Below are 25,702 nucleotides of genomic sequence, written 5' to 3'. Positions count from 1 at the left end.
GAGAGACAGGAAGGCAGAGAGACAGGAATACAGAGAGACAGGGAAACAGGAAGGCAGAGAGACAGTAAGGCAGTGAGACAGAGAGACAGGAAGGCAGAGAGACAGAGAGACAGGAAGGCAGAGAGACAGGAAGGCAGAGAGACAGAGAGACAGGAATACAGAGAGACAGTAAGACAGAGAGACAGGAAGCCATCAATCAGTCTAATACAGCCATACTCAACAGACAGACTAAAAATATAGAAATATATTTGATATATTGTTTTAACGGCTACATGTTCTCTTTGCTCCATATAATAATGTGTAGAATTGCAGGAAATGAGCTTAAACCTGTTAAACTCTGAGCGGTTGTTTTACACCTTGAGTTTTACCCACTCCGTCAACTTCGATCAGAAAATTGAAAGTGAAAGATACAGCACTTATCTTTGTGGAATCCCCATCACCCCTTCCTAAAATGATGTCATAATAAGTCAAGTCCTGACAATAGCTGTGCAGCAACGCTCCCCATCCAACCTGACAGAGCTTGAGAGGATCTGCAGAGAAGAATGGGAGAAACTCCCCAAATACAGGTGTGCCAAGCTTGTAGCGTCATACCCAAGAAGACTTGATGCTGTAATCGCTGCCAAAGGTGCTTCAACAAAGTACTGAGTAAAGGGTCTGAACACTTATGTAAATGTCATATTTCCGTTAGTTATTTTATATATCTGTCAGGTTTTGGCCAAGACTGTTCGGGTTTTGGTCACTAGATGTCCCCATTGCACCTTTTTTGTACCTTTTGTTTTTCTTGCTCTAATTATTGTTTGCACCTGTAGGTCATTCCCTTGTTAGTATTTAAACCCTGTGTGTTCCTCAGTTCCTTGCTCAGTGTTTGTAAGTTAGCACCCAGCCCCAGCCCAAGCCTTGTTTTATACAGATATTTCTCTTGTTGAATTTTCCAGAGGTTCTCTGGTTTAGTTCTTGTGTATTATTTGAGTAGTCTTTTGAGGTTTGTTTTTTCCATGCTTTTTTACCACTTTGTGGAGTTTCTTTTGTATTTTGGAGGATTTCCATTTTTGTGCCTTTTGGCTTTATTTTTGGACATTGTGGATTTAGTTTCTTTGCCTGAAGATGTTGTTCTTTAATTAAACCACCATCTCTAGTACTGCTGTGTCTGCCTCATCTTCTGGGTTCTGACGATTATTAGTGACTGTTTCTCGCACCGGGTCCTGACAGAAACACTGAGCCATTATAATGAACCCAGAGGCAGCCAGTACCCAGGATTTTTTTTCCATGCTGTCCCACCACGAGGGGACTGTCCAACGCCACGAAGCTGCTCTGGTTCAGCAAGAGGCCTTAATGGCTAGACATTCTCAACTTCTGTCAGAGATGCTGACTTCCATAAAGCAGATTTCGGATCGACTTTCCCCGGCAACCGCTTCTGCTCCAGTTCATCCGATTCAAGTGCCCCTGGCAGTTAACCCCCTGGCTGAACCTCGTCTGCCGCCTCCCCAACGGTTCTCAGGGGATCCGAGTGTTTGTAAGGGGTTTTTCACCCAATGTTCTCTCTCCTTTGAGCTGCAACCATCGTCGTTTCCCACCGACCGGTCCAAGATAGCATATATCATCACCCTGCTGTCGGAAAAAGCCCTAGCCTGGGCTACTGCTGTGTGGGATGCCCAAAGTCCCTGCTGTGCCAGCTACTCTACCTTTGCTGAAGAATTCAAGCGAGTGTTTCAAGGTCCTACCAACGGCCCTGACTCAGCCAAACAGCTCCTGACTCTCCGCCAAGGTCGGCGCAGCGTGACGGACTATGCCATCCAGTTCCGCACTGTGGCAGCAGCAAGTGGCTGGAACGACGAGGCGCTCACAGTGTGTTTTTTGAAGGGTCTTTCTGACACCATCCAAGATGAACTGGCCACTCGGGAACCACCGGACAACCTCGAGTCCCTTATCAAGTTGGCTTCACGCATAGACCAGCGTCTGAGAGAGAGAGAACTCAACCGTAGACCGCTCACCCTAGCTCCTATCGGTTCCAGCTCCGAGTCTCCACCTTTATCCTCGCTGGCTCCACCTGAACCCATGCAGGTTGGACGCATCTCCCCGGCTGAGAGAGACCGCCGGATGAGGGAGCGATGCTGTCTATATTGCGGCAAACCGGGCCATTTCCGCTCCACGTGTCCCGGGCTCCAGGGAAACGCACTCCCGTGCAGGCCTGGGAGGACTGTAACGGGAAACATAACCTCCTCCCATCCATCCAACTCCCGCCTGCTCATTCCAGTTACCCTTTCCTGGGACGACCACGAGTTTTCTCTTCAAGCCTTGGTAGACTCTGGAGCCGCAGGTAACTTCATGGATGGGGTCTGGGCGAAGGAGAATGGCGTTCCTTCTGAACCTCTAAGTGACCCCATAAGGGTTACTACATTGGATAGAAGCCCTTTGGGATCTGGACTTGTCACTCGTGCCACTACCCCCTTGCGACTTTCAGTTTCCCAACACCAGGAAGTGATGAACTTTCATCTGATCTCCTGTTCCGAGTTCCCTCTCGTCCTTGGTTATCCCTGGCTTCACAGCCATAACCCTCACATCGACTGGTCTGTGGGCACTATCAAGCAGTGGGGTCCTACGTGCCAAGCCACTTGTATCTTCCCGAGTTCCCCTTCCGAGTCTCTAGAATCCATCGACCTGTCCCGAGTTCCCGAGTGTTACCATGACCTCAAACTGGTATTTAGCAAACAGAGGGCCACCAAACTACCACCCCATAGACCTTACGATTGCACCATCGACCTGTTTCCGGGGACCTGCCCTCCCAGGGGTCGGATCTTTTCCCTTTCTCCTCCCGAACGAGCTGCTATGGATACCTACATCAAGGACGCTCTGGCAGCAGGCCTCATGCGTCCATCTACCTCGCCGGCGGGAGCAGGGTTTTTCTTTGTGGCCAAGAAAGACGGTGGATTACGACCTTGCATCGACTACCGGGGACTCAATGCCATAACCGTCCGTAACCGCTACCCGCTACCCCTTATGGCCACAGCCTTTGAGCTGCTCCAGGAAGCAGTTGTCTTCACTAAGCTTGACCTGCGGAACGCATACCATCTTGTGCGGATCAAACCCGGGGACGAGTGGAAGACCACTTTCAACACGCCTACTGGTCACTACGAATACTCGGTGATGCCCTTCGGCCTGACCAACGCTCCGGCTGTGTTCCAAGCGCTCATAAACGATGTGCTTAGGGATATGCTTAACATCTTCGTGTTTGTTTACTTGGATGACATCCTCATCTTTTCGAGCTCCCTTCAAGAACACACTAAGCATGTCAGACAAGTGCTCAAACGCCTCCTAGACAGCCATTTGTACGTTAAGCCGGAAAAGTGTGAATTCCATTCCTCTCGAGTACAATTCCTGGGATTTATAGTGGAACCCGGTCGAGTCCAGATGGACCCCAAGAAGGTAGGGGCGGTAGCGGATTGGCCCACCCCCAAGTCCGTTAAGGAAGTTCAGCGTTTCCTGGGCTTCACCAACTTTTACCGCAAGTTCATCAAGAACTTCAGCTCGGTGGCAGCCCCTCTCTCAGCTGTAACCAAGGGTGGCAACACAAGGTTTCTGTGGGGAAGAGAAGCTGAGACGGCCTTCCAAGGACTCAAGCAGCGCATCCTCTCTGCTCCCATCCTGACACTACCAACGGCGGATGAACCTTTTGTGGTGGAGGTAGACGCATCAGAGGTTGGGGTTGGAGCTGTCCTGTCTCAGAGGGGTGAAGACAAGAAGCTTCATCCTTGCGCCTTCTTCTCTCACCGGCTTACCCCGGCCGAGAGGAATTACGATGTGGGGGATCGTGAACTCCTAGCGGTTAAGATGGCATTGAAGGAATGGAGACACTGGCTCGAGGGGGCTTCTCAACCGTTTCAAGTGCTTACGGACCACATAAATCTGGAGTATATCCAGCAGGCGAAGCGGTTGAACTCCAGACAAGCTCGATGGTCTCTTTTTTTCAGCCGATTTCAGTTTATCCTCACCTATAGACCCGGGTCGAAGAATCTCAAACCGGACGCCTTGTCACGAATCTACTCTCCTGCCATTCGAGAAGATACTGACATGACTGTCCTTCCGGCCACTAAGATCGTGGCTCCGATCTCGTGGCAAGTGGAGGATACCGTGAAACAAGCTCAAGCCATCGAACCGGGCCCTGGAGGAGGTCCTGCTAATCGGTTGTTTGTTCCCAAGGCAGCAAGGTCCCAAGTCCTTCTGTGGGGGCACTCCTCTCGCCTCACCTGTCACCCGGGCGTAGGTCGCACCTTGGAGTTCATCCAGCGTAAGTTCTGGTGGCCCACCATAAAAGAAGACGTTGCCACTTTCGTCAAGGCCTGTTCCGTGTGCTGCCAGGGCAAATCTTCTCACCTCCGCCCTCAAGGACTCCTTCACCCTCTATCTATTCCCCACCGACCCTGGTCCCATATCTCGTTGGACTTTATTACTGGCCTTCCTCCGTCCCATGGTAATACTACGATCCTAGTCATCATCGACAGGTTTTCTAAGGCGGCCAGGTTTGTTCCCTTGACCAAATTACCTTCTGCCAAGGAAACAGCTGAGTTGGTGATTAACCATGTGTTCCGAGTCTTTGTCGGAAACCATATCTTGCGGAATCCCAGAGGTCCCCAGTTCGCCTCTAGGTTTTGGAAGGCCTTCTGCCAACTCATAGGGGCCACGGCCAGTTTATCTTCAGGGTACCATCCGGAGTCCAATGGCCAAACTGAGAGGATGAATCAGGAGCTGGAAACCACCCTCAGATGCATGGTTTCCAACAACCCGTCCACATGGTCATCCTTCATTGTTTGGGCCGAGTACGCGCACAACACCTTGTGCTCCTCCTCCACTGGTATATCCCCGCATGAGTGTCAGTTTGGCTATGCGCCTCTATTGTTCCCGGACCAGGAGGCAGAAGTCAGAGTGCCTTCAGCCTCGAGGTTCATCAGACGCTGTCGGCTTACGTGGAAGAAGGCACGTCTTAATCTTCTGCGTTCCTCTCAGCAGTACCAACGACAAGCCAACAGAAGTCGCCGTCCCGGTCCTACCCTGTACCCCGGCCAGAGAGTATGGCTCTCAACTAAGAACTTACCACTACGGGTGGAGTCTCGCAAGCTGTCCCAGAGGTTCATCGGTCCCTTTAAGATTGCCAGGAGAGTCAATCCCGTTACTTTTCGCCTGCACTTACCCAGATCCCTTAAGATCAATCCAACATTTCACATTTCTTTATTAAAACCTGTTGTTTTTTCTCCCCTTATCCCGGCAGGCAGACCTCCCCCTCCGCCCCGTGTCATCGGTGGCCAGTCGGCTTATACCGTCCACCGGATACTGGATTCCCGCCGGGTGCAGCGGTCCTGGCAGTATCTGGTGGACTGGGAAGGCTACGGTCCCGAGGAGCGCTCCTGGGTTCCTGCCAGGGACATACTGGACCCTGACCTCATTCGTCAGTTCAGGACCCTCCACCCTGAGAAGGCTGGTAGGAACGTCAGGAGCCGTTCCTGAGAGGGGGATTCTGTCAGGTTTTGGCCAAGACTGTTCGGGTTTTGGTCACTAGATGTCCCCATTGCACCTTTTTTGTACCTTTTGTTTTTCTTGCTCTAATTATTGTTTGCACCTGTAGGTCATTCCCTTGTTAGTATTTAAACCCTGTGTGTTCCTCAGTTCCTTGCTCAGTGTTTGTAAGTTAGCACCCAGCCCCAGCCCAAGCCTTGTTTTATACAGATATTTCTCTTGTTGAATTTTCCAGAGGTTCTCTGGTTTAGTTCTTGTGTATTATTTGAGTAGTCTTTTGAGGTTTGTTTTTTTCCATGCTTTTTTACCACTTTGTGGAGTTTCTTTTGTATTTTGGAGGATTTCCATTTTTGTGCCTTTTGGCTTTATTTTTGGACATTGTGGATTTAGTTTCTTTGCCTGAAGATTTTGTTCTTTAATTAAACCACCATCTCTAGTACTGCTGTGTCTGCCTCATCTTCTGGGTTCTGACGATTATTAGTGACTGTTTCTCGCACCGGGTCCTGACAATATCGTTTACTTATTATTATAATATTATTTTTAATACATTTGCAAACATTTCTAAAAAACAATTTTTAGTTTGTCATTATGTGGTATTGTGTGTAGATTGATGAGTAAAAAAGCAATTGTATCCATTTTATAATAAGGCTGTAACGTAACAAAATGGGGAAAAAGTCAATGGGTCTGAATACTTTCCGAATGCACTGTATGTGGCCGGACCGTCTGAAATAGTAGTTGAGTACCCCTGGACTAGTACAACAGAGGTAGTTTTAGTTAGTACCCCTGGACTAGTACAACAGAGGTAGTTTTAGTTAGTACCCCTGGACTAGTACAACAGAGGTCGTTTTAGTTAGTACACCTGGTCTAGTACAACAGAGGTAGTTTTAGTTAGTACACCTGGTCTAGTACAACAGAGGTAGTTTTAGTTAGTACACCTGGTCTAGTACAACAGAGGTAGTTTTAGTTAGTACCCCTGGTCTAGTACAACAGAGGTAGTTTTAGTTAGTACACCTGGTCTAGTACAACAGAGGTAGTTTTAGTTAGTACAACAGAGGTAGTTTTAGTTAGTACCCCTGGTCTAGTACAACAGATGTATCTTTAGAGTTAAATTTGGTTAGGATGAGTTGTACAACAGGGGTAGATAACCTTAGTTAAACCTCTTTTGCTTTCGACCGTCCAGGTAAACCAGGTAGATGACAAAGAACTCACCTGTTGTACAGCACAGTTGCCTGTGTTGAGGATTGAGATACCCAGCTTGAGGGTGGAGGACACCATGGCTCCCGTCTCACCTGAGACAGAGAGATCAAATGTAGTGTACACTCTGCCAACACCCCTCTAATGTAGTGTACACACTGACAACACCCCTCTAATGTAGTGTACACTCTGCCAACACCCCTCTAATGTAGTGTACACACTGACAACACCCCTCTAATGTAGTGTACACTCTGCCAACACCCCTCTAATGTAGTGTACATACTGCCAACACCCCTCTAATGTAGTGTACACTCTGCCAACACCCCTCTAATGTAGTGTACATACTGCCAACACCCCTCTAATGTAGTGTACATACTGCCAACACCCCTCTAATGTAGTGTACACTCTGCCAACACCCCTCTAATGTAGTGTACATACTGCCAACACCCCTCTAATGTAGTGTACACACTGACAACACCCCTCTAATGTAGTGTACATACTGCCAACACCCCTCTAATGTAGTGTACACACTGCCAACACCCCTCTAATGTAGTGTACACACTGCCAACACCCCTCTAATGTAGTGTACATACTGCCAACACCCCTCTAATGTAGTGTACATACTGACAACACCCCTCTAATGTAGTGTACACACTGCCAACACCCCTCTAATGTAGTGTACATACTGCCAACACCCCTCTAATGTAGTGTACATACTGCCAACACCCCTCTAATGTAGTGTACACACTGCCAACACCCCTCTAATGTAGTGTACACACTGCCAACACCCCTCTAATGTAGTGTACACACTGACAACACCCCTCTAATGTAGTGTACACTCTGCCAACACCCCTCTAATGTAGTGTACATACTGCCAACACCCCTCTAATGTAGTGTACACACTGACAACACCCCTCTAATGTAGTGTACATACTGCCAACACCCCTCTAATGTAGTGTACACTCTGCCAACACCCCTCTAATGTAGTGTACATACTGCCAACACCCCTCTAATGTAGTGTACACTCTGCCAACACCCCTCTAATGTAGTGTACATACTGCCAACACCCCTCTAATGTAGTGTACACACTGACAACACCCCTCTAATGTAGTGTACATACTGCCAACACCCCTCTAATGTAGTGTACACACTGCCAACACCCCTCTAATGTAGTGTACACACTGCCAACACCCCTCTAATGTAGTGTACATACTGCCAACACCCCTCTAATGTAGTGTACATACTGCCAACACCCCTCTAATGTAGTGTACACACTGACAACACCCCTCTAATGTAGTGTACACTCTGCCAACACCCCTCTAATGTAGTGTACATACTGCCAACACCCCTCTAATGTAGTGTACACACTGACAACACCCCTCTAATGTAGTGTACATACTGCCAACACCCCTCTAATGTAGTGTACACACTGCCAACACCCCTCTAATGTAGTGTACACACTGCCAACACCCCTCTAATGTAGTGTACATACTGCCAACACCCCTCTAATGTAGTGTACACACTGACAACACCCCTCTAATGTAGTGTACACTCTGCCAACACCCCTCTAATGTAGTGTACATACTGCCAACACCCCTCTAATGTAGTGTACATACTGCCAACACCCCTCTAATGTAGTGTACATACTGACAACACCCCTCTAATGTAGTGTACACACTGACAACACCCCTCTAATGTAGTGTACATACTGCCAACACCCCTCTAATGTAGTGTACACACTGCCAACACCCCTCTAATGTAGTGTACACACTGACAACACCCCTCTAATGTAGTGTACACACTGCCAACACCCCTCTAATGTAGTGTACATACTGCCAACACCCCTCTAATGTAGTGTACACACTGCCAACACCCCTCTAATGTAGTGTACACACTGCCAACACCCCTCTAATGTAGTGTACACACTGCCAACACCCCTCTAATGTAGTGTACATACTGCCAACACCCCTCTAATGTAGTGTACATACTGCCAACACCCCTCTAATGTAGTGTACACACTGCCAACACCCCTCTAATGTAGTGTACACACTGCCAACACCCCTCTAATGTAGTGTACATACTGCCAACACCCCTCTAATGTAGTGTACACACTGACAACACCCCTCTAATGTAGTGTACATACTGCCAACACCCCTCTAATGTAGTGTACACACTGCCAACACCCCTCTAATGTAGTGTACACACTGCCAACACCCCTCTAATGTAGTGTACATACTGCCAACACCCCTCTAATGTAGTGTACATACTGCCAACACCCCTCTAATGTAGTGTACATACTGACAACACCCCTCTAATGTAGTGTACACACTGACAACACCCCTCTAATGTAGTGTACATACTGCCAACACCCCTCTAATGTAGTGTACACACTGCCAACACCCCTCTAATGTAGTGTACACACTGACAACACCCCTCTAATGTAGTGTACATACTGACAACACCCCTCTAATGTAGTGTACATACTGCCAACACCCCTCTAATGTAGTGTACACACTGCCAACACCCCTCTAATGTAGTGTACACTCTGCCAACACCCCTCTAATGTAGTGTACATACTGCCAACACCCCTCTAATGTAGTGTACACACTGACAACACCCCTCTAATGTAGTGTACATACTGCCAACACCCCTCTAATGTAGTGTACATACTGCCAACACCCCTCTAATGTAGTGTACACACTGACAACACCCCTCTAATGTAGTGTACATACTGCCAACACCCCTCTAATATAGTGTACACACTGACAACACCCCTCTAATATAGTGTACACACTGACAACACCCCTCTAATGTAGTGTACACACTGCCAACACCCCTCTAATGTAGTGTACACACTGCCAACACCCCTCTAATGTAGTGTACACACTGCCAACACCCCTCTAATGTAGTGTACACACTGCCAACACCCCTCTAATGTAGTGTACACACTGCCAACACCCCTCTAATGTAGTGTACACACTGCCAACACCCCTCTAATGTAGTGTACACACTGCCAACACTCCTCCACAGGTCCAAAGTACTGTTAATATCCTCATCATCTTTACAAACAGGTGCTGATACAACTCTGGGACACTGTTGATACAACTCTGGTATCTGGTCTGGTCTGGGTAAGTGGGTCTGGTCTGGGTAAGTGGGTCTGTTCTGGGTAAGTGGGTCTGTTCTGGGTCTGTTCTGGGTCTGTTCTGGGTCTGTTCTGGGTAAGTGGGTCTGTTCTGGGTCTGTTCTGGGTCTGGTCTGGGTCTGGTCTGGGTAAGTGGGTCTGGTCTGGGTAAGTGGGTCTGTTCTGGGTAAGTGGGTCTGTTCTGGGTCTGTTCTGGGTCTGTTCTGGGTCTGTTCTGGGTAAGTGGGTCTGTTCTGGGTCTGTTCTGGGTCTGGTCTGGGTCTGGTCTGGGTCTGGTCTGGGTAAGTGGGTCTGTTCTGGGTCTGTTCTGGGTCTGGGTAAGTGGGTCTGTTCTGGGTCTGTTCTGGGTCTGTTCTGGGTAAGTGGGTCTGTTCTGGGTCTAGTCTGGGTCTGTTCTGGGTCTGGTCTGGGTCTGTTCTGGGTCTGTTCTGGGTCTGTTCTGGGTCTGGTCTGGGTCTGTTCTGGGTCTGGTCTGGGTCTGTTCTGGGTCTAGTCTGGGTCTGGTCTGGGTCTGGTCTGGGTCTGTTCTGGGTCTGTTCTGGGTCTGTTCTGGGTCTAGTCTGGGTCTGTTCTGGGTCTGGTCTGGGTCTGGTCTGGGTCTGTTCTGGGTCTGGTCTGGGTCTGTTCTGGGTCTGTTCTGGGTCTGTTCTGGGTCTGGTCTGGGTCTGGTCTGGGTCTGGTCTGGGTCTGAGCCCTGTACCTCTGCAGGCACTGATCATCTGCAGCACCATCTCTGCAGCTCCTCTGTTGTGGAGACGAGACTGCTGATACAGGAGCCTCTGCTTCTCCATCTCCTTCTCCTGAAGGACAGACAGACAGACAGACAGACAGACAGACAGACAGACAGACAGACAGACACAGACAGACAGACAGACAGACAGACAGACAGACAGACAGACAGACAGACAGACAGACAGACAGACAGACAGGAGGGAGGGAGGGAGGGAGGTTGTAACTCTGTCGAAAAGGTCTGCACAGTCCCCCGCACTCTATCTCGGCTCTCTCACACAGCACGCATGGACACACACACACACACTCACACACACTTCCAGTTTATTAGTGATAGTAGTTATTATCAATAATTGTTTAATTTTTTCTGTGTTCCTGTTTTGTTGTCTTTCATTGCACCACCTTCATGTAGAAACACAGAGCTCTATTATAGTCCAAAACAGACACACACACAGCAGTCAAGCTAAGGAATGCACAAATCAGTCCGCCAAAGTAGGCTTTAGATAAACAGGTCTGGTAATTGTGTGAGGAATAGAGAGGGATAGACAGAGAGATGGAACGGACAGAGAGAGTGGAAGAGAAGACTGTGTGTGACACCGGGGGAGTTGTGTGCGGTGTGTGAGAGAGTAACCGGCTCTGCTGCAAAGCGTGGTCCCCGCCTTCCCATCATACCATCTCAGTCTGGGTCACTTCAATGGCCTCCTCCTCTTCCCCCTCCTCCTCCTCACCGATGTGGCAACTCTGGAAAGAGAAGGGGAGAGAAAGAGAGAGAATTGGAGAGTAAAAGGGTGAAAGGGAGAGAGGGGGGAGAGAGAGAGAGAGAGAGAGAGGGGAGAAGGGAGAGGGGAGAGGGGAGGGAGGAGAGAGAGCGGGGAGAAGGGAGAGTGTGGAGAAGGGAGAGGGAGAGAGAGCGGGGAGAAGGGAGAGTGTGGCGAAGGGAGACGGGAGAGAGAGAGCGGGGAGAAGGGAGAGTGTGGAGAAGGGAGAGGGGAGAGAGAGAGCGGGGAAAAGGGAGAGTGTGGAGAAGGGAGAGGGGAGAGAGAGAGCGGGGAGAAGGGAGAGTGTGGAGAAGGGAGAGGGGAGAGAGAGAGCGGGGAGAAGGGAGAGTGTGGAGAAGGGAGAGGGGAGAGAGAGAGCGGGGAGAAGGGAGAGTGTGGCGAAGGGAGAAGGGAGAGAGAGAGCGGGGAGAAGGGAAAGTGTGGAGAAGGGAGAGGGGAGAGAGAGAGCGGGGAGAAGGGAGAGTGTGGAGAAGGGAGAAGGGAGAGAGAGAGCGGGGAGAAGGGAGAGTGTGGAGAAGAGAGAGTGTGGAGAAGGGAGAGGGGAGAGAGAGAGCGGGGAGAATGGAGGGTGTGGAGAAGGGAGAAGGGAGAGGGGAGAGAGAGAGCGGGGAGAAGGGAGAGTGTGGAGAAGGGAGAGGGGAGAGAGAGAGCGGGGAGAAGGGAGAGTGTGGAGAAGGGAGAGGGGAGAGAGAGAGAAGGAAAGAGTGAATAAGACAGAAATAGAAGTAGGAGAGAAGGTGGAGAGTTAGCAGCGCGTCTATTACAACACAGCACACGAGATTATGTTCAAATCTAGTAGGGAAGCAGCACGTTACCTTGGCCATAATATCAGCATACGCCATGTATAAGTAGTCTACTTCCAGTTTGCTGCAACAAGAGAGAAAACAGGACGATGTTTAGCCATCAAACTAACTGAGAAACACTTAAATGGTTGACTGTTTTACATACAGAAGTCATTGGATATGAATCATAGTTTTGATTATGTCAACAACAGATATGCTCCTCCTTCTCTCCCTTGGGGAGAGTGTGGAGTGACAGGTTGAGAGAAAGGGATGAGAGAGGAGGGACGGAGGGAGGGAGGGAGGGAGGGAGGGAGGGAGGGAGGGAGGGAGGGAGGGTGGCCTCACCTCTTCTCTGTGAGAGCAGTCCGGCTGAAGTGTAGGATGAGCTGATGCAGAGGGTCGGGTTTAGTTTCTGCCTCTTCCTCTCCCTCCTCTCCCAGCTCCTCTTCCTCCATGGCTTTCTACACACACACACACACACACACACACACACACACACACACACACACACACACACACACACACACACACACACACACACACACACACACACACACAGAAACACAAAATCCTTACAGAAAGTTGCTGAAGACTCACAAAGATGACAATAATACAGTATATGGTAGCATACAATGATACTATCTATTCTACGGAGGACTGTTGCTAATATAAAACAACACAGGCGAGGAGAAAACCCTTACAGACAAGTCGTCGATCATGCGGTCTTCAAACTGGTACCCTTCAGTCTGCAGCCAGTTCCTCTTGTACCCATTCAGGAACATGTTGGACCCCCGGTGCCTGTTGGAGAGAACAGGAAGTGACAACAAAGGGAAGTCACACCGCGTACCAAGCGTCAACAAAAATCACGATACACTATATATACACAGGAGTATGTGGCCACCACTTCAAATGAGTCGATTTGTCTATTTCAGCCACATCCGTTGCTGACAGGTGTATAAAATCGAACCAAACAGCCATGCAATCTCCTTAGACAAACATTGGCAGTAGAATGGGCCTTACTGAAGATCGCAGTGACGTTCAATGACCTTCAATTCCAACAAGTCAGTTCTGTCACTCCCTGTTCTGTTTCACCTGTCTTTGTGATTGTCTCCACCCATCTCCAGGTGACACCTGGTTTCCCAATTAGTCCCTGGGTATTTATGCCTGTGTTCTGTGTTTGTCTGTTGCCAGTTCGTCTTGTCAAGTCAACCAGCGTGTTTTTTCCGTGCTCCTGCTTTTTCCTTATCTCCGTTTTTCCTGTCCTCCCGGTTTTGACCCTTGCCTGCCCTGACTCTGAGCCCGCCTGCCTGACCATTCTGCCTGCCCTGACTCTGAGCCCTCCTGCCTGACCATTCTGCCTGCCCTGACACTGAGCCCGCCTGCCTGACCATTCTGCCTGCCCTGACACTGAGCCCGCCTGCCTGACTATTCAGCCTGCCCTGACTCTGAGCACGCCTGCCTGACCATTCTGCCTGCCCTGACCTCGAGCCTTCCTGCCTGACCATTCAGCCTGCCCTGACCTCGAGCCTTCCTGCCACTCTGTACCTCCTGGACTCTGACCTGGTTTATGATATTTTGCCTGTCCATAACCTGTCTCTTGCCTGCCCCTTGGATTATAATAAATATCAGAGACTCAAACCATCTGCCTCCCGTGTCTGCATCTGGGTCTCACCCGGTATCGCTATAAGTTCCCCAAATTTCTGCCCTGTTAGAAATGCCATGGTCAACTGTAAGGGCTGTTATTGTGAAGTGGAAACGTCTAGGAGCAACAACGGCTCAGTCGCGAAGTGGTAGGGTCAGACAAGCTCACAGAACCGGACTGCCGAGTGCTGAAGTAAGTAACGCGTAAAAAAAAAATAGTCTGTCCTAAGTTGCAACACCCTACCGACTTCCAAACTTCCTCTGGAGGCAACGTCAGCACAATAACTGTTTCCGTGGCCGAGCAGCCGCACACAAACCTAAGATCACCATGCGCAACGCCGAGCATCGGCTGGAGTGGCGTAAAGCTCGCCGCCATTGGATTCTGGAGCAGTGGAAATGCATTCTCTGGAGTGATGAATCATGCTTCACCATCTGGCAGGCCGACCGACTAGTCTGGGTTTGGCAGATGCCAGGAGTACGCTACCTGCCCAAATACATAGTGCCAACTGTAATGTTTGGTGGAGGAGGAATAATGGTCTGGGGCTGTTTTTCATGGTTCGGACTAGGCCCCTTAGTTCTTAACGCGATGACATTCTAGATGATTCTGTGCTTCCAACTTTGTGTAAACAGTTTGGGGAAGGACCTTTCCTGTTTCAGCATGACAATGCCCCTGTGCACAAAGCAAAGTCCATACAGAAATGGTTTATCTAGATCGGTGTGGAAGAACTTAACTGGCCTGCACAGAGCCCTGACCTAAACCCCATCAAACACCTTTGGGATGAATTGGAACGCCGACTGTGAGCCAGGACTAATCGCCCAACATCAGTGCCCGACTTCACTAATGCTCTTGTGACTGAATGGAAGCAAGTCCCCGCAGCAATGTTCCAACATCTAGCGGAAAGCCTTCCCAGAAGAGTGGAGGCTGTTATAGCAGCAAAGGGGAGACCAACTCCATATTAATGCCCATGATTTTTGGAATGAGATGTTTGAAGAGCAGGTGTCCACATACTTTTGGTCATGTAGTGTATCAAAGGCCACACTAAAGTCTAACAGTACAGCTCCCTCCATCTTCTTATTATCAATTTCTTTCAGCCAATCATCAGTCATGTGTGTCAATGCAGTACATGTTGATTGCCCTTCTCTATAAGCATGCTGAACGTATGTTGTTCATTTGTTCACAGAGAAATAACATTGTTTGCTATTAGCCGGCAGCAAGCTGATTGGTCGGCTGGTAGAACAAGTAAAGGGCGCTTTACAATTTTTGGGTAGTGCACACAATACTCCATAATGACAAAGTGAAAACAGGTTTTTAGAAATTCTTAATAAATAAAAACAGAAACCTTATTTACATAAGTATTCAGACCCTTTGCTATGAGACTCGAAATTGAGCTCTGGTGCATCCTGTTTCCATTGGTCATCCTTGAGATGTTTCTACAACTTGATTGGAGTCCACCTGTGGTAAATTCAATTGATTGGACATGATTTGGACATGATTTGGTCTCCTGGTAGCGCCTCCATGCTCTGGACACTACGCTGACAGACACAGCAAACCTGTTTGCCACAGCTCGCATTGATGTGCCATCCTGGATGAACTGCACTACCTGAGCCACTTGTGTGGGTTGTAGACTCCGTCTCATGCTACCACTAGAGTGAGAGCACCGCCAGCATTCAAAAGTGACCAAAACATCAGCCAGGAAGCATAGGAACTGAGAAGTGGTCTGTGGTCACCACCTGCAGAATCACTCCTTTTTTGGGGGTGTCTTGCTAATTGCCTATAATTTCCACCTTTTGTCTATTCCATTTGCACAACAGCATGTGAAATTTATTGTCAATCAGTGTTGCTTCCTAAGTGGACAGTTTGATTTCACAGAAGTGTGATTGACTTGGAGTTACATTGTGTTGTTTAAGTGTTCCCTTTATTTTTTTGAGCAGTGTATATTATATTATATATGTATATATATTTAATCTGTACATTACATGTACCTTGCCGTCACATGACAAATAGCTGTAAAAAGAGAAGTAAAAATGGTTTTATTCTATTTTTCCACCTCCATGTCCTCCAATCAGGGGTGTCATGACATTGGCTTGATGGGGGAGGTTTATGACCCCCATAAATACCCCCCCCCCCCCCCCCCCCGTCTCTCTCTCTACTCTATAGAATTGACTCTTGAAAAGCCCTTTGTTAACATAGAGATTCTGGGAACATCAAAAGGTGGGAAACGGAACCATATTTCGGTAATCCAACCAGTTGAAAATATGCATTGGTACTTAAAACCTCTTGACACTAGGGGGGCGCCATTTCGACTTTGTAAAAATTCGTTCCCAAATTAAACTGCCTCGTACTCAATTCTTGCTCGTACAATATGCATATTATTATTACTATTGGATAGAAAACACTCTCTAGTTTCTAAAACCGTTTGAATTATTTCTCTGAGTGAAACAGAACTCATTCTGCAGCACATTTCCTGTCAGGAAGTGAGATTTCTGAAATCGAGGTCCCTGTTCTGGGGTCAGTTTATAAGTCCCCATGCAAGCTATGGGGCTACATGCACTGCATACGCCTTCCTCTAGATGTCAGTAAGCGGTGAGAATTTGAATGGAGTGGATTGCACCATCTGGGGCCCTATATAAGACCGTGGAACGGAAGTACCGTTCTTTTCAACGGGGCGCCTGGCGCAAGAGGGACATGACAATGGCGTCCTGCAAAGCTTTCGTTTTAGCAGTTCTATATCTCCGGTCATGTTTTTATTCGTTATAGTTGTTAAAGACATCATAAGGTAGTTAATTTAAACCGACTTATAGCAGTTTATATCAGTTTATTGCGATTTTCTGGGATTTCTTTGTGACGCGCTATCACCAGTTGGACACCTTACCGGCACATAGCTAACGTTAGCGGCTATTTCGACAGGACAAGAGGACATCTTTCAACCAAAAGACGATTGTTCTGGAGAAAGGACACCTTGCCCAAGATTCTGATGGAAGCTCAGCAAATAGTAAGCAGTCTTTATGCTGTTAATTCGTATTTATGTTGACAAATGTCAAATAATAATTCCGCCATGAATTATGGTGCGGTCTCGCTTTAGCGCACGCTGTATTGCGCAGTAACGTTAATTTTAAAAATCTAACACAGCGATTGCATTAAGAACTAATTTGTCTTTCATTTGCTGTCCAACCTGTATTTTTTAGTCAAGTTTATGATTATTTATTGATTAGAATAGGTGCCTCTCCAAAGATTTCTCCCGACATTTTCTGGGCAGCTTGGCAACTTTTCTCATTGTATAACCACGATTTGTGCCGCTAAATATGCACATTTTCGAACAAACTCTATATGCATTGTGTAATATGATGTTATAGGACTGTCATCTGAAGAGTTCTGAGAAGGTTAGTGAAAAAATTTATATATTTTGGTGGTTTATACGTTATCGCTATTTTTGGCTTGAATCAATGCTGTTGTGATGTTTGCTATTGTGGTAAGCTAATATAACGCTATATTGTGTTTTCGCTGTAAAACACTTAGAAAATCTGAAATATTGTCTGGATTCACAAGATCTGTGTCTTTCATTTGCTGTACGCTGTGTATTTTTAAGAAATGTTTTATGATGAGTAATTAGGTAATACACGATGGTCTCTGTAGTTATTCTAGTCGCTTTGGTGAGAGTTGTGATGGTGGCTGCAATGGTAAACTATGATTTATACCTGAAATATGCACATTTTTCTAACAAAACATATGCTATACAATAAATATGTTATCAGACTGTCATCTGATGAAGTTGTTTCTTGGTTAGTGGCTATTTATATCTTTATTTGGTCGAATTTGTGATAGCTACTGATGGAGAAAAAACTGGTGGAGTAAAAAAAGTGGTGTCTTTTGCTAACGTGGTTAGCTAATAGATTTACATATTGTGTCTTCCCTGTAAAACATTTTAAAAATCAGAAATGATGGCTGGATTCACAAGATGTGTATCTTTCATCTGGTGTCTTGGACTTGTGATTTAATGATATTTAGATGCTAGTATTTACTTGTGACGCTATGCTAGGCTATGCTAGTCAGCATTTTTACTGATGGGGGTGCTCCCGGATCCGGGTTTGGGAGGAATTAGAGGTTAATGAATATGATGTCAGATCAGTTGGCGTCTGAGACATGATTACTGATGATAGGACGACATAAACTGTATCTTGGAAAGTCTACACATTCTAGTTATCAGATTCACATGGAATTGTTGTGCAATTTAAATGTTTAAATATGAAACTATTTGTGAAAAGATTAAATGTAATTTTTAGCTTTTTAATGAGAGAACGGTTTGTCATAAGAACACCACTCTGCTCACTCAGAGGCCCCGCCCAAGTGAACAGACATGGGTTGTAAACTATGAAACATGCCCTTCTTTCACCACTATATAAGCCCTGTTACGAAAATGTAACTTCCTGTTCCAAGGATGTGAGGACTTGCGGTCCCCACGTTGAAAGGACAAAGACCACCTACAGAACTAACCTCAGCAAGAACCTAACAAAATTAGTATCGAATTTCAATGTGAAGGTGACGACCTACACGCCGGAAGGATGAATTTCGACTATACCAGCCAGAATATAGCATGAGCATATAGCATGGCAACTTGGTATGAACTTTGAACCCTTATTCACTAAAGAAGTGATACCTCCTAGGCGTTGCGTTAGCGCAGCAACTGTAGACGTGGGCTAGGAGAGGACGGACAGAGTATCTGTCCTACCACACGACGATGGTACTACCAAGTATCCCGTTTACCACCAGAGACATTCTTCAAAGGACAAAAGATCCCTGCTAGGCAACCCTGCCTGCTATCTAATCTGCCTGCTATCGACCAATCTACCAAAGCGCAGCTCAGAGTAAATATTTATTGCATTTTCCTTTTTCAAATGGGCGATAGCATAGCTGCCTACGGCCCGATAGAGACACACAATATTTTTTGTTTCTCAGTCTTCCCGCTCTTTCATTCAAAACCCAACCCCTTTTCTTTGTGTTACCAGACGTCATATATGTTCCGTCCGCTAGGGACGTTTTCCTTTATGACATAATTTGGAATCAATGTATGATCCATTCTGTGTAGATGTAATTCTGTGTGATTATTTAGGGATTCGGTAAATAAATAATTAAACCAAATATTGTACTGCTGATTCAACTTTGTTAGCCAGTGTTCGTGAAGATAACCTAGAATTTACAACTTTCAGATGAGACAAAATAAGGTGACGATCAAGTATTGACTGCTATTGAGGTAAAAGATTACCAAAGTAATAAAGTAAAAGTAATAAAGATTACTTTAAGAGTTTATTCGGAAGATAACAAACAGCTCTATAAACACTCTTTCGTGGTGCCCCCGACTTTCTAGTTAATTACATTCACCTGATCAGCTTAATCAGGTAATATTAATTACAGAAAAATTATTTTATAGAATAGCATGTCATATCACTTAATCCGGCAAAGACACGACAGGGGTGTTATACATATATTTTGTCATGTGATTAGAAATGACGCATGAAATGTTATCTGATAGTTCTTTCGGGCAAATGTTAACGCGGATCTATTACTTAGAAATGAGACCAAAAATCACAACAACAAAAAGGCCACACTAGCTTATTACTACACAGAGAAGAGTTTGATTGTGATTACCTGGGGATGTTGTAGAGGGGGGACATTCTGAAGCAGGCCACAACAGCTTTGCGTCGTTGTTTAGAAAGCAGCTTGTGCCAAACCATCTTCTTAGACTTGTACGGGTGCTCCGTCTGGGGAGCGATATAGAGATTATCACAAGGGTCAAGAGTTTCCCAGACTGATGACAAGGTCGTGAAAACTTCTGGTGTGAAAGGTGTGTGTGTGTGTGTGAGTGAATACAGTACTCACCACCTCTATGTGGTAGAGGACAGCGGAGACCTCTTGGACTCTCTTGACCACCTTCTGAGGGTCCTCAGCGTCCTCAGCCTTCCCTGACGTCTCCTTATACAGCGCCATCTGCCAGCGCATTGACGGGTCCTCCACCTACACACAGCCAAAGAGTCAACAAACACACCACATGGTCACAACATGCACAGCACACACAGTATAGACCAACGACATTGAAATACTAATCCCATTAATATATATATAAGTACCAGTGAAAAGTTTTTCTTTATTTTTAGTATTTTCTACATCGTAGAATAATAGTGAAGACATCAAAATTATAAAACAACACATCGCGTAGTAACCAAAAAACTGTTAAACAAATCAAAATATATTTTATATTTGAGATTCTTCAAAGTAGCCATCCTGATGACAGCTTTGCACTCTCTTGGCATTCTCTCAACCAGATTCATGAGGCAGTCACCTGGAATGCATTTCAATTAACAGGTGTGCCTTGTTAAATGTTAATTTGTGGAATTTCTTTCCTTCTTAATGCGTTTGAGCCAATCAGTTTTGTTGTGACAATGTAGGGTGGGTATACAGAAGATAGCCCCATTTGGTAAAATACCAAGTCCATATTATGGCAAGAACAGCTCAAATAAGCAAAGGGAAACGACACTCCATCATTACTTTAAGACATGGCGGTCAGTCAACGCGGAACATTTCAAGAACTTTTAAAGTTTCTTCAAGTGCAGTCGCAAAAACCATCAAGCGCTATGGTGAAACTGGCCCTCATGAGGACCGCAACAGGAAAGGAAGACCCAGAGTTACCTCTGCTGTAAAGGATAGGTTCATTAGCGTTACCAGCCTCAGATTGCAGCCCAAATAAATGCTTCACAGAGTTCAAGTAACAGACACATCTCAACATCAACTGTTCAGAGGAGACTGCGTGAATCAAGCTTTCATGGTTGAATTGCTGCAAAGAAACCACTATTAAAGGACACCAATAAGAAGAAAAGACTTGCTTGGGCCAAGAAACACGAGCAATGTACATTAGAGCGGTGTAAATCTGTCCTTTGGTCTGATGAGTCCAAACTGGAGATTTTTTGGCTCCAACCGTTGCGAGATGCAGAGTAGGTGAACGGATGATCTTCGCATGTGTGGTTGCCAGCGTGAAGCATGGAGGAGGAGGTGTGATGGTGTAGGGGTGCTTTGCTGGTGACACTGTCTGTGATTTATTTTGAATTCAAGGCACACTTAACCAGCATGGCTACCACAGCATTTTGCAGCGATATGCCATCCCCTTCGGTTTGTGCTTATTGGGACTATCATTTGTCTTTCAACAGGACAATAACCCAAAACACACCTCCAGGCTGTGTAAGGGATATTTGAACAACAAGGAGAGTGATGGAGTGCTGCATCAGATGACCTGGCCTTCACAATCACCCGACCTCAACCCAGTTGAGATGGACTGGGATGAGTTGGACCGCAGAGTGAAGGAAAAGCATCCAACAAGTGCTCAGCATATGTGAGAACTCCTTCAAGACTGTAGGGAAAGCATTCCAGGTAAAGCTGGTTGAGAAAATGCCAAGAGTGTGCAAAGCTGTCATCAATGCAAAGGGTGGCTACTTTGAAGAATCTCAAATATAAAATATATTTTGATTTGTTGAACACTTTTTTTGGTTACTACATGATTCCATATGTGTTATTTCATGGTTGTGATATCTTGACTATTTTTCTACAATGTAGAAAATAGTAAAAAGAAAAAATTGAATGAGCAGGTGTGTCCAAACTTTTGACTGATGCTGTACCTATACAGGTAATGTATTGTTTGGCACAAAACCTAATCTAGGTCGTGCTCTACTCACCTTGCCCTGCAGATGCATGTTGTTCTGTAGAAACTCTCTCACCTCCTCATCTGTGTCTTTCTGTTAGGGGACAGTCATTAGATATCAAAGTTAAAAGTAAAACATGTGTGATCTCTGAGTGTGTGTTTGTTTTTTGTTTTTCTGTGTGTGTACGTGCATGTGTAAGTGCATGTGTGTGTGTGAGCGTGTATGTGTGTGTGTGTCTTCCACTACCAGGCTGTAGCGTATCTTGGCCAAGTTAATCAGTTCCTGGTCAGCAGGGGAACACATGTTGAGGCCAATAGGAAGCATCTTCTTCAGCGCTGCTACGATCAGAGATGTCTGCACAGAATAGCGGTCCCCCCTTCGCTTCTTCTTGGTACGCTCCACGTCAGAACCTCCAGCCTATAGGAGGAGAAAGTGTGGTCAGACCGTACCATCTCTAGCCTATAGGAGGAGAGAGTTGGGTGAGACCATACCATCTCTAGCCTATAGGAGGAGAGAGTTGGGTCAGCCAATACCATCTCTGCCCACCCCTCTATGTCTCTACATCTGATGTAGGTACTAGACAAGGTATATCAATATCCCCATTTCTGATTTATTTAGGTACTAGACAAGGCTGCTCTCTATACCCATGTTTACTGTAGGAAGGTACTAGACAAGGCACCCCCATATCCCCATTGCTGTCTGATGTAGGTAGGTGCCCTAAAGGGAAATACATTGTTTCACAAAAATGAAAACAAACTACATTGCTGCTATATGCTTTAATTATGGGTGGTTGAGGTTAAAAACATTTTAAAAGGGGTGGGGAATTGGGGAAATGTGATTGAACTGAACAAGGCTAAGGGAAGAAACAAAACAGCAACATGCTGGAAAGGAAAAAAAAGAGAAAAGCAATCATTAACGTCAAACACAAAATCTACAAATACAGCAGTACTAGGGTTGCAAAATTCCAGCTTGCATGATTCCGGATTTCCTGCTAATTCCCTTCTCATTTTGGGAATCTTCCAAATAGAATTTTGGGAAAACCTGGGAATTTTGCAAACCTAAGCAATACTAAAACATAATTTATTTTCTCACCAAAGTGCAGCTTGTGCATGTAAGAAGCTGTTAGTGCTAACTATACGTCTGTCCGCTGGAGAGCTACTCTATCTAGTCAAGGGAAAGCTGCTCTATCTAGTCATGGGAGAGCTGCTCTATCTAGTCAAGGGAGAGCTGCTCTATCTAGTCAAGGGAGAGCTGCTCTATCTAGTCAAGGGAGAGCTGCTCTATCTAGTCAAGGGAGAGCTGCTCTATCTAGTCAAGGGATAGCTGCTCTATCCAGTCTTTGGAGAGCTCCTCTATCTAGTGAAGGGAGAGCTCCTCTATCTAGTCAAGGGAGAGCTCCTCTATCTAGTCAATGGAGAGCTGCTCTATCTAGTCAAGGGAGAGCTGCTCTATCTAGTCAAGGGAGAGCTCCTCTATCTAGTCAAGGGAGAGCTCCTCTATCTAGTCGAGGGAGAGCTCCTTTATCTAGTCGAGGGAGAGCTGCTCTATCTAGTCATGGGAGAGCTGCTCTATCTAGTCAAGGGAGAGCTGCTCTATCTAGTCAAGGGAGAGCTGCTCTATCTAGTCAAGGGAGAGCTGCTCTATCTAGTCATGGGAGAGCTCCTCTATCTAGTCATGGGAGAGCTCCTCTATCTAGTCATGGGAGAGCTCCTCTATCTAGTCAAGGGAGAGCTGCTCTATCTAGTCATGGGAGAGCTCCTCTATCTAGTCATGGGAGAGCTCCTCTATCTAGTCATGGGAGAGCTCCTCTATCTAGTCAAGGGAGAGCTCCTCTATCTAGTCAAGGGAGAGCTGCTCTATCTAGTCAAGGGAGAGCTCCTCTATCTAGTCATGGGAGAGCTGCTCTATCTAGTCAAGGGAGAGCTGCTCTATCTAGTCATTGGAGAGCTCCTCTATCTAGTCAAGGGAGAGCTCCTCTATCTAGTCAAGGGAGAGCTCCTCTATCTAGTCAATGGAGAGCTGCTCTATTTAGTCATGGGAGAGCTGCTCTATCTAGTCATGGGAGAGCTGCTCTATCTAGTCATGGGAGAGCTGCTCTATCTAGTCAAGGGAGAGCTGCTCTATCTAGTCATGGGAGAGCTCCTCTATCTAGTCAAGGGAGAGCTGCTCTATCTAGTCAAGGGAGAGCTCCTCTATCTAGTCATGGGAGAGCTGCTCTATCTAGTCAAGGGAGAGCTGCTCTATCTAGTCATTGGAGAGCTCCTCTATCTAGTCAAGGGAGAGCTCCTCTATCTAGTCAAGGGAGAGCTCCTCTATCTAGTCAATGGAGAGCTGCTCTATTTAGTCATGGGAGAGCTGCTCTATCTAGTCATGGGAGAGCTGCTCTATCTAGTCATGGGAGAGCTGCTCTATCTAGTCAAGGGAGAGCTGCTCTATCTAGTCAAGGGAGAGCTGCTCTATCTAGTCAAGGGAGAGCTGCTCTATCTAGTCATGGGAGAGCTCCTCTATCTAGTCATGGGAGAGCTCCTCTATCTAGTCATGGGAGAGCTCCTCTATCTAGTCAAGGGAGAGCTCCTCTATCTAGTCAAGGGAGAGCTGCTCTATCTAGTCAAGGGAGAGCTCCTCTATCTAGTCATGGGAGAGCTGCTCTATCTAGTCAAGGGAGAGCTGCTCTATCTAGTCATTGGAGAGCTCCTCTATCTAGTCAAGGGAGAGCTCCTCTATCTAGTCAAGGGAGAGCTCCTCTATCTAGTCAAGGGAGAGCTCCTCTATCTAGTCAAGGGAGAGCTGCTCTATCTAGTCAAGGGAGAGCTCCTCTATCTAGTCAATGGAGAGCTGCTCTATTTAGTCATGGGAGAGCTGCTCTATCTAGTCATGGGAGAGCTGCTCTATCTAGTCAAGGGAGAGCTGCTCTATCTAGTCAATGGAGTCCTGTGTTAGTAGTGCAGTAGGGTTCTGCTAGGCCCAGTCCACCACTCCACACCAGGTATAGCAGCAGTCTTTGGGGTCAGCTACATTACCCCTGATTTCTGACCTCTGACCAGATAACAGAGGCTCCTTCAGTAATGACCATCTGACAGCTGAGGAGAGGAGGTTAGCTCACACCGTGAAATGGGATAGCAGGCCTTAAATATCCCTTACTGGTCGGCTAAATAATATACAACTTAACCTATATAATGCCTCTACATAATGCCATAAAACGTAGAGGTACATTCATAATGCTGTAGATTTATTCTTAATTCATTTGTACATTACTTAGACAACATTGTGGTTCCGAAACTCTGGAGTGGTACCAGGAAAAATCCTTGTTAAGATTAGAATAGATGAGCCTACTAAGGTTTATTAGGTATATAACAGGGCCCTACTTTAGGTTTATAAGGTATATAACAGGGCTATACTTTAGGTTTATAAGGTATATAACAGGGCTATACTTTAGGTTCATAAGGTATATAACAGGGCTATACTTTATAACAGGGCTCTACTTTAGGTTTATAAGGTATATAACAGGGCTATACTTTAGGTTTATAAGGTATATAACAGGGCTATACTTTAGGTTTATAAGGTATATAACAGGGCTCTACTTTAGGTTCAAAAGGTATATAACAGGGCTCTACTTTAGGTTTATAAGGTATATAACAGGGCTCTACTTTATAACAGGGCTCTACTTTATAACAGGGCTATACTTTAGGTTTATAAGGTATATAACAGGGCTATACTTTAGGTTCATAAGGTATATAACAGGGCTCTACTTTATAACAGGGCTCTACTTTAGGTTTATAAGGTATATAACAGGGCTATACTTTATAACAGGGCTATACTTTATAACAGGGCTCTACTTTAGGTTTATAAGGTATATAACAGGGCTATACTTTAGGTTTATAAGGTATATAACAGGGCTATACTTTAGGTTCATAAGGTATATAACAGGGCTATACTTTATAACAGGGCTCTACTTTAGGTTTATAAGGTATATAACAGGGCTCTACTTTAGGTTTATAAGGTATATAACAGGGCTATACTTTAGGTTTATAAGGTATATAACAGGGCTATACTTTAGGTTTATAAGGTATATAACAGGGCTATACTTTAGGTTTATAAGGTATATAACAGGGCTCTACTTTATAACAGGGCTCTACTTTAGGTTTATAAGGTATATAACAGGGCTATACTTTAGGTTTATAAGGTATATAACAGGGCTATACTTTATAACAGGGCTCTACTTTAGGTTTATAAGGTATATA

At 46.0% G+C, this 25,702-nt stretch overlaps 1 protein-coding gene across 1 annotated transcript in view; it reads right to left on the bottom strand.

Moving 5' to 3' along the window:
* LOC120039767 (ryanodine receptor 1-like) overlaps window positions 1–21,997 on the bottom strand; it is a 92,246-nt gene extending 70,249 nt beyond the window's left edge. The window contains exons 1-11 of the mRNA XM_038985152.1: window positions 21,953–21,997; window positions 21,708–21,878; window positions 21,495–21,554; window positions 19,651–19,785; window positions 19,420–19,532; window positions 12,836–12,932; window positions 12,480–12,595; window positions 12,168–12,219; window positions 11,246–11,314; window positions 10,545–10,644; window positions 6,718–6,797 (exon numbers count right to left, since the gene is read on the bottom strand). Of these exons, the coding sequence (XP_038841080.1) occupies window positions 6,718–6,797; window positions 10,545–10,644; window positions 11,246–11,314; window positions 12,168–12,219; window positions 12,480–12,595; window positions 12,836–12,932; window positions 19,420–19,532; window positions 19,651–19,785; window positions 21,495–21,554; window positions 21,708–21,878; window positions 21,953–21,997 (1,038 nt within the window). The remainder of the gene's footprint in view (window positions 1–6,717; window positions 6,798–10,544; window positions 10,645–11,245; window positions 11,315–12,167; window positions 12,220–12,479; window positions 12,596–12,835; window positions 12,933–19,419; window positions 19,533–19,650; window positions 19,786–21,494; window positions 21,555–21,707; window positions 21,879–21,952) is intronic.
* Window positions 21,998–25,702: the final 3,705 nt, after the last annotated feature.

This window comes from Salvelinus namaycush, unplaced genomic scaffold, assembly GCF_016432855.1.
Source record: "Salvelinus namaycush isolate Seneca unplaced genomic scaffold, SaNama_1.0 Scaffold299, whole genome shotgun sequence".
NCBI classification, from domain to species: Eukaryota; Metazoa; Chordata; class Actinopteri; order Salmoniformes; family Salmonidae; genus Salvelinus; species Salvelinus namaycush.
Note: the sequence above shows the minus strand (reverse complement) of the source record. Positions and strands in the feature narration are given on the sequence as shown.